The sequence below is a fragment of the Sapajus apella genome, unplaced genomic scaffold (assembly GCF_009761245.1).
Source record: "Sapajus apella isolate SASKATOON/1434 unplaced genomic scaffold, GSC_monkey_1.0 scaffold85, whole genome shotgun sequence".
Taxonomy (NCBI): Eukaryota; Metazoa; Chordata; class Mammalia; order Primates; family Cebidae; genus Sapajus; species Sapajus apella.
This window is the reverse complement of record NW_022437025.1, coordinates 6,664,123-6,676,980: the sequence shown is the minus strand read 5'-3', so window position 1 is coordinate 6,676,980 and position 12,858 is coordinate 6,664,123. Positions and strand designations below refer to the sequence as shown.

The 12,858-nt window shown below is 53.0% G+C and overlaps 2 protein-coding genes and 1 long non-coding RNA gene across 5 annotated transcripts in view; 1 reads left to right on the top strand and 2 right to left on the bottom strand.

Annotated features, from left to right (window-relative positions):
* The window catches only part of CUNH4orf50 (chromosome unknown C4orf50 homolog), a 119,467-nt gene extending 113,167 nt beyond the window's left edge, over window positions 1-6,300 (bottom strand). Inside the window, exons 1-2 of one of the 3 annotated variants that reach the window (XM_032254155.1) lie at window positions 5,099-6,300; window positions 634-1,202 (exon numbers count right to left, since the gene is read on the bottom strand). In XM_032254155.1, the coding sequence (XP_032110046.1) occupies window positions 634-920 (287 nt within the window). In that variant the 5' untranslated portion in view covers window positions 921-1,202; window positions 5,099-6,300. The remainder of the gene's footprint in view (window positions 1-633; window positions 1,203-5,098) is intronic. The other 2 variants (XM_032254154.1, XM_032254156.1) reach the window with 2 other exon arrangements.
* On the top strand, window positions 3,205-7,361 carry LOC116534058. The gene is made up of 2 exons (XR_004261571.1): window positions 3,205-3,374; window positions 6,294-7,361. It is a non-coding gene; the product is annotated as an uncharacterized LOC116534058 (long non-coding RNA).
* Window positions 7,362-8,682: 1,321 nt separating this feature from the next.
* JAKMIP1 (janus kinase and microtubule interacting protein 1) overlaps window positions 8,683-12,858 on the bottom strand; it is a 174,640-nt gene continuing 170,464 nt past the window's right edge. The window contains exons 20-21 of the mRNA XM_032254158.1: window positions 12,155-12,220; window positions 8,683-8,746 (exon numbers count right to left, since the gene is read on the bottom strand). Of these exons, the coding sequence (XP_032110049.1) occupies window positions 8,696-8,746; window positions 12,155-12,220 (117 nt within the window). The 3' untranslated portion in view covers window positions 8,683-8,695. The remainder of the gene's footprint in view (window positions 8,747-12,154; window positions 12,221-12,858) is intronic.

Sequence of the window (12,858 nt, the reverse complement as noted above, 5' to 3'; positions counted from 1 at the left end):
GTATCTCATTATGTACAAACACCTATTCGTTGTGAGTTTCCTCCAAAACAACCCCTGTCATTGCAGAAACCATAGGCTGTGACACCCACGGCCACCTATGCATGCCTTCCAGAGCACATATGCTTTTCCCCAGGATATAAGCCCTGGGTTGGGGGAGGAAGGTTACCTGCGTGGGAACTGCCTATGACCATGCTTCCATCTGCAAGTTCCCCTTAAAAAAATCACCCAAACCGACAAACTAGATTTGTCTGCCTCTTCCTTTGATTTCTGTGTTCCTTTCTGTGCTCTGGGTCACTTTGTATACACAGCCCTTTCACAGAACAGTCACCCAGAGCAGAAGAGAGAGAAAAGACCCTGGCTTCTCCCTGCCTCCCTCTGTTTCAGGGCCTCCTGTTGGCTGCACCCAAATGGAAGCCATTGAGCAGAGAAGCCTAGGCAGCCTCACCTGCAGGTACAGAGCAGAGGAAGGAGGGTGGGCAGGGCAGAGGGCAAGTGACTGTGCGGGCAGGTTACGTGCCTTTGGTGAGCTGGTTTCCCCAGCTGTGTAGTGTGATTCAACACACCACGGTGACACACTCTGATAGCCCCGGGGTTTGTGAAATACACACAGAGAGATCAAAATGGCGCTGCTACCTGCTTCTCAGCCCGGACTCCGACGTCACATACTTGTTCACCGCTGCTAACAGCTTCTGCTCGGAGGACTCTAGCTGCCTCCTGATCGCCCCCGTATCCCCATCTGGGCGACCAGATGCTTCTTCCGGAAGACATTCCCGCTCCTCAGCACTATGTTCCATGTCCGGGAATACCCAGGATGTGTCAATCTTCACATCAACGTTCATTACGTCGAACCCCTCGCTGCTGGGGGCTCTGATGACGTAGCTGAAACTTTTCTCAGTCCGTCTCTTAGCTGCTGGCTCCATCTCACAAACATTTCATGGGGCAAGTCTTAATAATAAAATTAAGTGAGTTTGCAACATTGGCTTCCTGGAGATTTCAAGGTGGTGGTTGTGACTTCGGATTGTTCAGGAAAATATCCTTTGAGAAGGGTAAGAACAGTTGGATTATTCATGAGTGGGTGACTTGGGTTTCATCTGCACAAGCATCATACAATATGCATGAAAGTCTCTCATTTTACAAGTCAGCATGCCAGAACTCACACAAAGCGAGAAAACGTTGCAGAAAAATCACTTGAGATGAAATGCCTAGTGACAGGCACAGAGAGGAAAAATAAGACCTCCAGGTCAGACCATCAGACGGTACAGACTCCCAGCAGTTAATGAAGCTCAAGTTTTAGCCACATGATGAATAAGGTTCCACACCTTCTCCTTGAGCATAGCATATATTTTTCAAGGACCTAGAGTTTGCTAGAGGAACAGGATGGGAAATTCATACTGCCCTGGGTGCTGTGTGCACCTGGGTTGTGGAGAGCCTCTCGTGCCTTACCTAGACCAGTTTTCCCCGTGACCCTATGAGGTGGGTGTTAACATGACCATTCTACAAATGGTCAGATGGAGGCTCTGGAAGGTGAAGGAGCTTATCTGGGCCCCACAGATGGGATGGGAAATAGCAGAGTCAGGATTCGAGTATGGATCTGACACCAAAACTGGAGAGTGTGTGTTCTGACACAAGAGATACAATAATAGGTGAGCAACAAGACCCCAAAACAGGAGCAAATTCGACCTCTGAGCACCCTGAGGAGGGAGAGGGAGCTCAAGGCTGAAGAGATCATAGGAGGAATGGGAAACTGGAGCAGGGAGAGGTGGGGAGGAGACTCCCCCAGGCGGAGAGCATCCTCAAGCCACAGCCCCACACAGGGAAGCAGGACAGGTGAGGGGAACGAGAGCACCAGGCTGGGCTGACCCAGTGGGTACACAGAAGGAGGACGTGAGGGGTGAGGACAGAGGAGGCTTGGTGCCATTTTGTCGCAGGCACACAAGGACTCTTGTGTTTCTGTGGGCCCCGGGAGTAGGGAGGTGCCTGGTCAAATGCCATTCTGAGGATGGAGCACTCTGGATTTTGCAGGAGGGAGATGGAGGCAGCTGGACCTGTGGGAGGAGGCAGCAACACAGGCCAGGCTAGTGCAGAGGGTCAGGACCAAGACAAATAGAAAATAAGAGGCTTCCATCTCCCTGTTAAAAATAAGAGACGCCCCCTCCCTTTCCTTAGAGCATTTACTTTAGAAAATGTGTAAGTTCTTTCTTTGCCTTTTTGAAATATGTGTAAATCCTTTTTAAAGTGAAATAAGCCTTTTGCCAGCTTTATGGCCCAGGAATGTTTTCCCGAAGGACCTGGAACCATCTCTTCGGGATGTACATTCCAGGGACAACAGCGCCCCTAGTGTTCACTGGAAGGAAGACGCCTAATTGGGCAGGTGCCCGGCTCCAAAATGTAAAACCTGTCTTAGGAAGTAACAGAAGGGTGGAACCCAGGTGCAGGGGAAGGTTTTTTTTTTTTCCCCCCTTTGTATAACAAATTAGTGAACACAGAGGGTCGTCCTAGTTACCAGGTGAGTTTAGGATGAACCATGTGAAACAATGATGCCATGGAGTCCTTTTCAGTGGGGATGAGTGTGACGGCTGTGCGTGTGGGTTGTGCCTGCCTAGCCATATAAAAGGGTAAGACTTCTTTCTGTCTTTGCAATCTCTCAGTGGGTTGCCTGTGATGCATGTCATGTCTTGGTTTTCTTTCTTTTTTTGTGACGAGGTTTTCTGCCCTGGGAGAAGCTTTTGTCTTTAATCATATTTTCCCAACAGTGGCTAATGTCTGGGTGGCCACAAGATTTCCCGTAGACCTGGGATGGTCAGAGGCAGGGGCGGGAGTGTGGTGGATCCGCTCAAATCCCAGGCGCTGGGACCAGGCTGCCTGGATTCCAGGCTTGTCTCCATCCCTTCTCAGGTGTGATTTTGGACAAATTACTTAACTTCTCAAACAAAAGGGAGGGTAAAAATCATGCCTAAGTGAAGAGCTATTGAGGAATAAATGAGTTAATCCCTGCAAAGCCCTCAGCAGAGCACCTGGCACACACTAAATGCAGCATGCTGTCTGCTGGGTGGGGGGCAGACGTAGCACTGTCCAGCTGTGTCCAGCTTTCTACTTGCCACACGATCCTAGGCAAGTGACTCGGCCCCTAGCAAAATGAAACTTACAGCAGTCTCACTCCCCAGCAGTGGCGATGACTCAGTGAGCTCTGCGCACTGGGGGGATGGGGGTGGTGGCCCGTCCTGCTCCTGCACCACACCGTGAGCCCCCCGGAACATCAGCCAACAGGAGCCAGTGCAGAGCAGGAGGACTGAGTGACAGCTGAAGGAAGCAATGAGAAACTGAAAACTTACCCCAGACCTACCAAGGAGGAGGAGGTGTTCCAGCCCTTCCCTGTGAGCAGCCCTGAGGGAGGACATGTCCTTCCTTCTTGCCTAGGGACAGGGAAGCAGGCAGGGCCTCTCCCAGGAAGTGTTTTCAGGCTTTTTAGATAAGTGATGAGGGTTCTCGGGGGAAGAAGAAGGTTGAACGGAGAAAAACGTGGCCTGCCATGGGTTATCAACCTCCGTGGTAGCCTGGGGTAGAGATCTGAGCCTGCCGGCCTCTCAGAGGTGGCAGGACCTGGGCAGGGGAAGGGGACAGATCGATGTGGTGCAGATGTAAGGATGGGGTTCTGCCCCCTCGGGGTCCTTGGGGAGGTTCCCTGAGGCTGAGGGTGGTAACAGGGAGGACACAGGCCATGGAAGACAACAAGAGGCCCCGTTTCTGCTGGAACAGCAGCCCCTGAGAGGTGGGGGAAGGCTGGGAAGGAGGGAGGGAGGTCTGGTCGTGTGAAGATTTGGGTTCCACCCTACTACGGAGCTTGAATCTGATGCATAGGGAAGGGGCCTATAGAAGGCCCCAAGGGTCCAGACAACCTGGGTTGTGGGGGAGGGAAGAGGACTCCACAATAGCACTTTTGGGATTTCCCATCCAATTTGGGAGACCCCTGGCAAACTCTGCTTAAATGCGAGAAAACAACGAAACATCAGACTCGCCATTGTTTGTCCTGGGGGTCTCAGGCAGGATTGCTACTGGTTACAGAGGGTTATGGCAGGCCGGGGAGAAGCAGGGGCCACAATCCTGAATGCTCCCGGCGGATAGAGGAGCAGCAGATGGGGGCAGATGTCGAATTCACTTGAGAAGGACAGGGAAGCCGGAGCTGAAGCGAGGCATGCAACCAGCCAGGGCGAGCCTTGCCCCGGACCAGGGGAGGGGCCCATCCGCCCACGTTTGTATTTCCCTGCACCCCCGAGGGCCCAGCACCGCACTGGGGGCAGGCTGGGTAGGATTGCACACCCTTGAGCTGACTCTCAAGACATCCGCATGAAGCATGCAGCCTGTTTCACCTAAGGTGCTCAGCATGAGCACTGCACGGTCAGCCGGAGGCCCGGAAGGGACGCGGGATTTGGTGAGAAAAGGCTTGCAGCCACAGGAGAGCGACCTCCCCGTTTGCCCAGAGTCTCCTCCATTTTCAAACTGGAAGGTCTATGTTCCAGGAACCTCCCTCAGTCCTGGACAAATCAGCCTGGCTTGTCCCTGCACAGCTGGTCTCCGGGCCCCAGTCCTGACCTCGGCTGCTCAGCCCCCAGGAGGCTACCAGGGTGGAAGTGCCAGAATGCAGTCCGATCCCATGCCCCAGCTCCTCCCTGGTCACTTTCGCCTACAGAGGACTGAGGTGTGGGGGCGAGAAGCAGAAACCTGTGTTTGCACCATGGGCATCTCTGTGCCAGGAACCTTCAGGGCTGGCTCTCCAATGAACCTCCCAGCTGACCTGCGCTAAAATGAGGAAGTCACCTTGGCTTCCCCAGACTTTGTAACTCTGTTGCCCTGGAAACCACATATGTGTTACCAGGCAAGAGCATCCAAAGCCCTGGCAGAGGTACCTGACCGGGGCACAGGGCTGTGGGTGAGGGGTGAGTGCACCGGGGCACGGCACAGCTCTCAGGCTCCCTGCATACTGAAGTCCTTGCAACCAGGACTGTGCCTAGAAGGGAGCCAGAAGCTACGGCTGGGACTGTGACAAGAGACGCTGGTTCCTAACAGGGACTCTGATGTCTATGCAGGGAAACCCCCGTACCTGCCCGTGTGAGCCTCATGCCTCCTCCTGCGCCGCCTCCCAGGGCGCCAAAGAGAACAGGTCCTGGCCCCTGGCCGGCTGTATGGATTCCTCTGAGGACAACTCCCAAAGCGAGAACAGCAGAGGCTGTGTCTCCCACCAGGAGCCACGGTGGCCTGCGGGAGCCTGCGGGGCTAACCGTCCAGCTCAGACCCCTCCCAAGGCCTCGCAGGGGAATTATCGCTACCATTCCTCAGAGCGACAAGGATAGTGCCAGTGTCTGTAGCAGGAAGAGGCCAGGCTGGCAGGGCCAAATGGGTCTGACTTCAAAGCCAAGGCCATTTCTGTCTCATGATCTGATGGGGGAGCCCAGCAGACGCAGACATTGCCCTTAACCCGCTGAAGGACGAGGACAGGCAGGCGTGAGGACCGCACTCCTGCAGTGGCTGCAGGGGTGCTGGACCGACATTCCAGAGACCCCTAGGCACCCCCAGACTTCTGCCCGCGGAAGTTAGCACAGCAATGCTTCCAGTGCTTTCCAGCCGGAAAGGGAAGGCGTGCCTTTGTTGTCACTCACTGTGTGATCCCACACTCCCATTGCCGCCTGGGCTGCTAGGATGCCTGTGCCTTCAACTAACGACATCAGTTTGTTCATATTTCATCACCACGTGTTGGTAAGTCATGGAGGCTGAGCTAGCAGGTGCTTTGGGGTTTTGATTTCAAAAGAGAATGGACGATGCTGGTCCGTCCTGGTGCATGTTCGCTTAGAGCCCAGATCGTGGGAGGTGGTGTGAGCAGCCCTCCCCGCTGGCCGGATCCTGGGATGTGGTGTGGGGAGGGTTGGGATCCCAGGATGTGGTGTGAACAGCTCTCCCCAGCTGGCAGGGCCCATTCTGACCGGGGCACTGTGTCCTCCATCTGTGGATCTGGCCTTCTGAGAACTTCCAGCTCCTCTGTCTCCCTCACCCCATGAGTTCCCTCAACTGCCTAAAATTCAGTCATTTCCCTTTTGTCCAAAGGTCCATCTCACTGGAGATCACAGAACCGCTTCTTCCACCCAACGAGCAGGGCCTGAGCCAGTCCACCTACAGCCAGCTGAGGACGGCCCAGCCTGGCCTTATCCGGCTCTTCCCACGCAGACACAGCCAGCCTCCTCATCACATTCAGTCCTCTACTTCACTCTGTCTATTCTAATTCCAAATGTCTTCTTGTGCAGAAGTTTGGGAAAGGCATCCTGTGAGCAGGTGGCTTCTTCTGGAGATGCCCCCACCCCACCCAGCCTCAAATAACAACAGGAACATCATCGGAAAGGAACTTTGGGAATTTCCTCCTGGGCTGACCATCCCCAGCTGGCGTCTGGCTCTCTGTGGCTGCCCTCCTCCATCCACTGTGCAGGGAGGCCTCCAACACCCTGACAGCTTTCCTGCCTCTATCCACGGATGGCCTCCCAAGGCAGGAAGAGCTCACTTCCTCCCCACAGTGGTGAGAGCAGGACCCGGTCTCAACACCACTATGGAAATAACCTGGTCCCTGCAGGTGCTCCAGCGTCTCTTCCTAGGCAGCCCCTTGCAAATTACCACCAAGATGCAACGCAGGCCCAAGTGTGCCTGGTTGATGGCCATGTCTGCACTATCAGTCCTCAATCCACTTGGTCCCAGGAACAGTCATGCTCTAGGACTTTTGCCATGTCACACCCAGAACAGTGACAGAGCCTTTGGCCTCCCCTAGGAAATCTGAGGTCCCTGGGATCCGCTTCTTCATGATGGGCAAGGCTCCAGCCCCTCATCAGAGTCCTGTTCTCTCTCTCTCTCTGGCCGCCAGCTGCTAAATCTAGCCGTGCACAGATTCCAAGGTGTTGCTGACCAGGACTTGAATTGAGGTTCACATTACAAGGACACTTGCACGTCGCTCCAGCAGACAAACTCCGGACGAACACAGCACGGTTCGTGGAGATTTATGTACACAGGGCAGAGACGACACCCACCCAGGTCCAGCTGGACACGCACACCGCGGCCTGGGGAGGCATCTGGCGTGGGGACAAGGACTCGGGCCAGTCCCCAGACAGTGTGGTGGCTGCCGATCCCTTGGTTTCTAGTAATTGCACTTAATTTCCTGGCATTTAGGTCTCTGCCCCCTTGGGCTCTTGAAGATGCCAGAGCTGGGACGTGAATGTGACAAAATCCCTGCAGAGTTCTTACGGCTTGGGCTGGCCAGGACCCAGCCATATGTCCAAAGGCTTCCCCTTAAAGCTGTTGTCAAATATACATAAATTCTGTTTGCAGTCTCTGGACTTTGAATAGCTTGTTTCGCTGTTGAATTTGGTTTGAGTGGGGGTGGGGTTGCCGTTGGGACTCAGTTTATTCCATAAACTCTTTTTCTATCCTGTAAGAGTAAAACATAATGTGAAACGACACAAGAATCGAGGGTTAAAATGGCCGGAGGATCCCTTGGCTTTATCTGCCCCCTGCCCTCACTGCTGTCCTGAACGCCCCAGCTGAGCCCCGAGGGACCTGCCCCCATGACCCAGGAGAAGCGGCAGCAGGATCAGATGCCCCATCCCCAACACCCACCTCCGATCAGATGGGATCTGACTGACTGTCAGTTGTCCTCTAAGACCTGAGATCCTTCTTTACTCAGTCCATAAACACTGAATGAATATTGACCATGTGCCCAGCACTGTCCCAGACACTTGGGTACAGAAGGTACCAGACCAAAGGCCCTGTGGACTGGGGTCAGCCTCAGGGATGCCCATAAGGACATCAGGCAGGGCCCTGGCCTCAGAGCCGAGCCCAAGGGGTCCAGGTAGCTAGGGGGTGCTGCAGGTATCCCCAGAACCCAGAGGGCCCTTGGCCTGGGCTGGATTCAGGGACAGAACTCTGGAGTCCAAAGGTCCTGGCGCCCCTGGCCCTGAGATGGGCACTCTCAGGGAGAATGTGGAAGGGTCCAGGTGTCTATGGTGGGAGCTCAGTCCTGGGGACATACAGGGCTCAGTGGTCAGGGGAGGACCAGATGCTGAGATGGCCTTGTTCCGGAGGTCCCTGAGTTCAGCACAGGTGTTAAAACCCAGGACAGGACAGGGGTGAGAGGCGCAGGGAGCTGGGTGGGTTCTTACACAGGCTCCCTGGGCACTTTGCATGCAAGTGACAGTCTGGGCTCATGAGCCACTTGTCCAGCAACCTTCTGCCCCTGCAGCCCTTAGCTGTGGAAGCCAAGGGCCCTGGATCTTACAGAGGACCCACTGGTCCACACAGCAGCAGAGAGCACCGGATCCTACAGAGGACCTACTGGTCCACACAGCAGCAGAGAGCACCAGGGACTGAAGCCAGACTGGAAAGAACCTTTAGAATAAAACAGAGTCCCCCTTTGTGGATGAAACTCCACAGAGGAGTTTCTTATTCACAGTGAGCATGCCTGATCCCCCTCCTCGGGGTGGGTCTCCCCTGGTGACCCTGACCTATGAGCTGAGGCATCTGCCACAAGGCCACCTTCCACAGTGCCTCATCTCTCAAGGAACATGACAGTCAGGGACTGGGAGGACTCTTCCCATTTTAGAAAATCATCATTTTCATCTGCGAAAAGGAAAGGATACCAACCCGAGTTCTTGGCTCACTGAAGTCATCAAGGCCACAGAATGAATGCTAGTGAGAAAAACAGAAAAAGGAACAAAAACTATAAAATAATACCAAAAGAAAACGAGGAAAAGAGAAGAAAAAGAAAAGAAAACAGATGTAAGATATGTAGTATGGAACTCAAAGGCAGCATTTTGCAAGAACTATGACACTGAGTTGTTGAGTTCGGAAGGAGAAATAAGAAGTAAATGGGCTTTAGGAACTGATCTCCCCTGGGAAACGCATCCTGCGGCATTCCACGCTCAGGGTGGGCTATCCTGACCCACTCCCCAAACATGTGGTTAACTCAGACAGGGGAGATTTACACTCTGGACCAGGACAGGACTTTGTGGTGCTGTGATGTGGCCTTCCTGCAGAGCCTGGGCAGGCCGGTATAAGGGAAGGCTTAGCCCATGGTTATGGTCCGGGGCTCCCACCAAGAGACGGGGACGTGATCAGGGTAAATTCCACTCAAGGTGGCCCAGGCCAAACTTTCAGACAAGTAGCGCCGTTCCCCCTGCACCACGCTTGTCCGACCCTCCGCCTGCAGGCCCCATGTGGCTCAGGGCGGCTTTGAATGTGGCCCAACACAAATCTGTGAACTTTCATAAAACACATTATGAAATTTTGTTTTGCAAATATTTTTAGCTCACCTGCTATTGTTAGTGTTAGTGTAATTTACATGCCACCCAAGACAATTCTTCTTCCAATGTGGCCCATGGAAGTAAAAAGATTGGACACCTGGCCCTACACCATCTTTACCAGGGCTCTTTCTTCCAAGGGAGTCACTATTTAAAATCTTTATTGCCATTTGATTAGTCTACTTATAGAGAAAAAACAATCAGGGGAAAATGGTCTTAATGGAAGGAAAAATTACACAGGTCAACTTAAAAGCAGAATTTTTTTTCTTAACCTGTTAAGGACTTGCTTTGTTCAAAAGGAGTTGCAAGTCATTAGGTGAAACACATCTGAACATCAACTGGGGCTTTTGAAAACAGTCCTTGAGTTTGTTTTCCCCCCAAAACAAGGAAGTATCTCCCTATGTTATTTATTGGAAAAGTCCAAACTAACAGCCATCAACTTCTAAGCAAGGTGTAAGATCACTGGAAGTCAGAACTAGAAGGGGCCTTGGCAGTCACCCAGCCCTTCCTCTTCCACATGGGGAAGCTGAGGCTGCGGGGAGGGGAGGATTCATCAAGACCATCCAGTGGGTTGTGGCAGAAAAGAGTTTCGGGCCATGACAAAGGGACCGATGAGCCAGGGAGAGGGGTGGCTGGAGCTGTTTCCACGGCCACAGGCCTCAATGCCTGTAAGGAAATGAAGGTGGCGTGAGGCATCTTGGGAGGTTCGCAGACCTACAGGCCTCATCAGGCATCCATCCTGGTCAGTCCCTCCTGTTCCACATATCAGCCTCTGCAACTCCCTTCTGTGGCAGAAGGAGACAGACCAGTCCACAAACACTGGCTTTGAGAAAAGAGTCAAAAAAGAGCCAGAAAGACGATTCAAACATTGCCCAGGTATTCTCACTGCTGGGGACATAGGGGGTGTTATTTTAGATGTGTGCTCATTCTGCCTGACTTTTAACATTTTAATCAGCAAGGGTGACCTTGGTCAGGTTTTAAGCCTTTCCTCTACCACATCCAGCTCTATGACCTATTTTACCAACAGAAGTGGTAGAGCTACCTGGGAGACAGGAAGGACCGGTGCGGGCAGCCTGCCCACCTAGCCTGGGCCCTGGGCTGAGGACTTTCATATCCTCAATCTAATTTCATCCCTACACCCACCCACAGAGACAGAGCACCATTCCTAGCAGCACATGAGAATGCCAAGGCCTGGGGCAGAGGAGTGAATTCCCCGGGCCAGAGGGGTGAATTCCCTAGGCTCTCTGGAGCCACTGGGGTAAGGCCAGAGGAGAGCCCAGGCTCATCTGTCTGCAAAGCCAGCCCACCCCTCAAGAAATTCTTAAATTCAATTATTCTTGAGACCCCCTTGGGTTCTCAAAATATCCTTGGGAGGCTGGCGGGAGTGGACATCAGGCAGATGGGGACTCTAGAAATCACCTAAAACTGGCACTCCCATGAGGGCAACCAGGGAACTGGCAGGTGAGCCCTGCCCCCGCCCTGCCCCTGTACACAGATCCCCAGTCCTCTTGCAAGAGGCGGGAGAGCCCTACGCCCCTAGCAGAGATGGGAAGGTGATTTCATCTGCATGGGGCTGGCTTTCATGAGAGAAGGGAGAGGAAGCATCTAAAATGGGGGTGGAATCTTAAGAGCTGTCCCGTCTCTCTGGGCACATGGTTTGATTCCCTCCAAGACTGGAAAGGCTGTCATCCCATTTTTGGACCACCCCAGAATCTGCCTACCAGAGACTTCTGTCCTGATTTGTCCTGAAATGAGTCAGCCTCCTCTCTAAAAGACTCGTCTCAAGCACGTGAAGTCCAGAGATACCCTTTCTGTCTCCTCTCCCCAGGGCTGATCCCGCATTGGCCTGTGAGATTCAGACGGGAACTCCTCTTTGGGCACAGATGTGCTGGCCCCCAGACCTCCTGGATGGGTTCAGTGGTCCTCTGTCTTGTTCCCACACTTGAACTTACCTCTGTGACATTAAATGTGCAATTATTGTTTTTCGGTACTCATCTGTAATCATTTGCTTACTCATCCACACACATTGGTGATGCCTTATCCCACAGCAAAAACTGTCTTGAATGGAGAGATGAGTACCACGTGGTCCCTGTCCTCAAGGCTTCACAGCCATCAGGGGAAGAAGATGAAGGGCAATGCCAAGATAAAACTGCTTCGCATGTGCCCTGAGCAGGACTCACGTGTCTGACCGGACCAATGTCATATGGGGGAGCAGGGAGGTGGCTATGATGTCCATGGAGACTCCAGCCTTCCCTTCCTTGCTGTAGAACCATGTACAGGTGTCCTAATCTATCTCTGCCTCAGTTTCCTCACCCATAAAATGGGCATCATGGTAAATGGGCTGGTGGAACACACCCAAAAACCCAGTGAGAGGCCAGTCTCACGTCCTCTGGGATGGGAGAGGCTGCATCTTCCAGGAACATGTGACTAGTTTGGGACACATAGAAGGTATTTAAAAATGAATGAGTCCATGGAAGAGAACCTGCATCTGTGGTTAGGGGGTGCCACCGAGCTCATCAGCCTAACCTGCTCCACCTCTTTCCCGCTGAGACAGCAGGGGAGGGATTCAGGGAAGTCTTTTGTGAAAAAGACACACAGAGTCGGCCCTGGAGTGCAGAATTTTTGACAGCCACTGAGAAGGAAACGTCTTCACCAGAAAGGAATTTGGAGGAAGTACCGATTTCCTGGAGGTGCTGATTTTGGGGGAGAAGGGCAGAGAAAAGAGGGCTGGCGACAGAGTCTATGCTTTGGAGGTTATGAAATAAAATGGCTCTGCACTAACATTTCATGGAAAGAAACCTGGGGACAGTCTGAGGCCAGCCACCCACCTTTTCCTCCAGCTCTTTCAGGTGCCGCTTCTGAAACTCCAGTTTGTCCTCCAGTTCCCGGATTCTCTGAAACACATCAGGTTATGTGTCAGAAAAAGTACGTTTCTGGGTGTAAAACCTCCGTTTTTTTTATTGTGGTCTAGCACAGAAACCGTGAAGGATACAAACACCATGGGCAGCCTGATGAGCTCTGATACGTGCGCAAGCCCAGGTCACCAACACCCAAAGCAAGACAGAGAGCGTCCCAGCTCCCAGGAGGCCCTGGTCCCCTGCTCCATTCCAGCCCAGCGAAGGGAATTCTCTTCTGACTTCTATCGCTAATGATGATTTGTGCCTGTTCTAGAAGAATTACACAGGACACACTCTTCAGAGGGGATCTTTAAAAAATAAAACGTCGAGACTGTACCAAAACATGTAGACTCCCTGAGCAGCTAATAAAGGGCATGGCTGGGATGTGACATCAAGTCATGAATTTGTCCAAGATTTATGTAGCTGCAGCCTGGGGGCTGGGGGAGGGAGGGAGAGGAGGCAATGCTGGTGGGAGCCGCTGTGCCAGCATCCACCCTGCCGCTGTAGAACCCCACTCAGCCCCCAGTACCAGGGTAACTGACAGACCCGGTTTGCCCAGGACTTTCTGGTGTGAGTGCAGGAAACCCCTCGGTCTTGGACAAACTGGTCCCCTGATCACCCTCCTTGGCATTGCA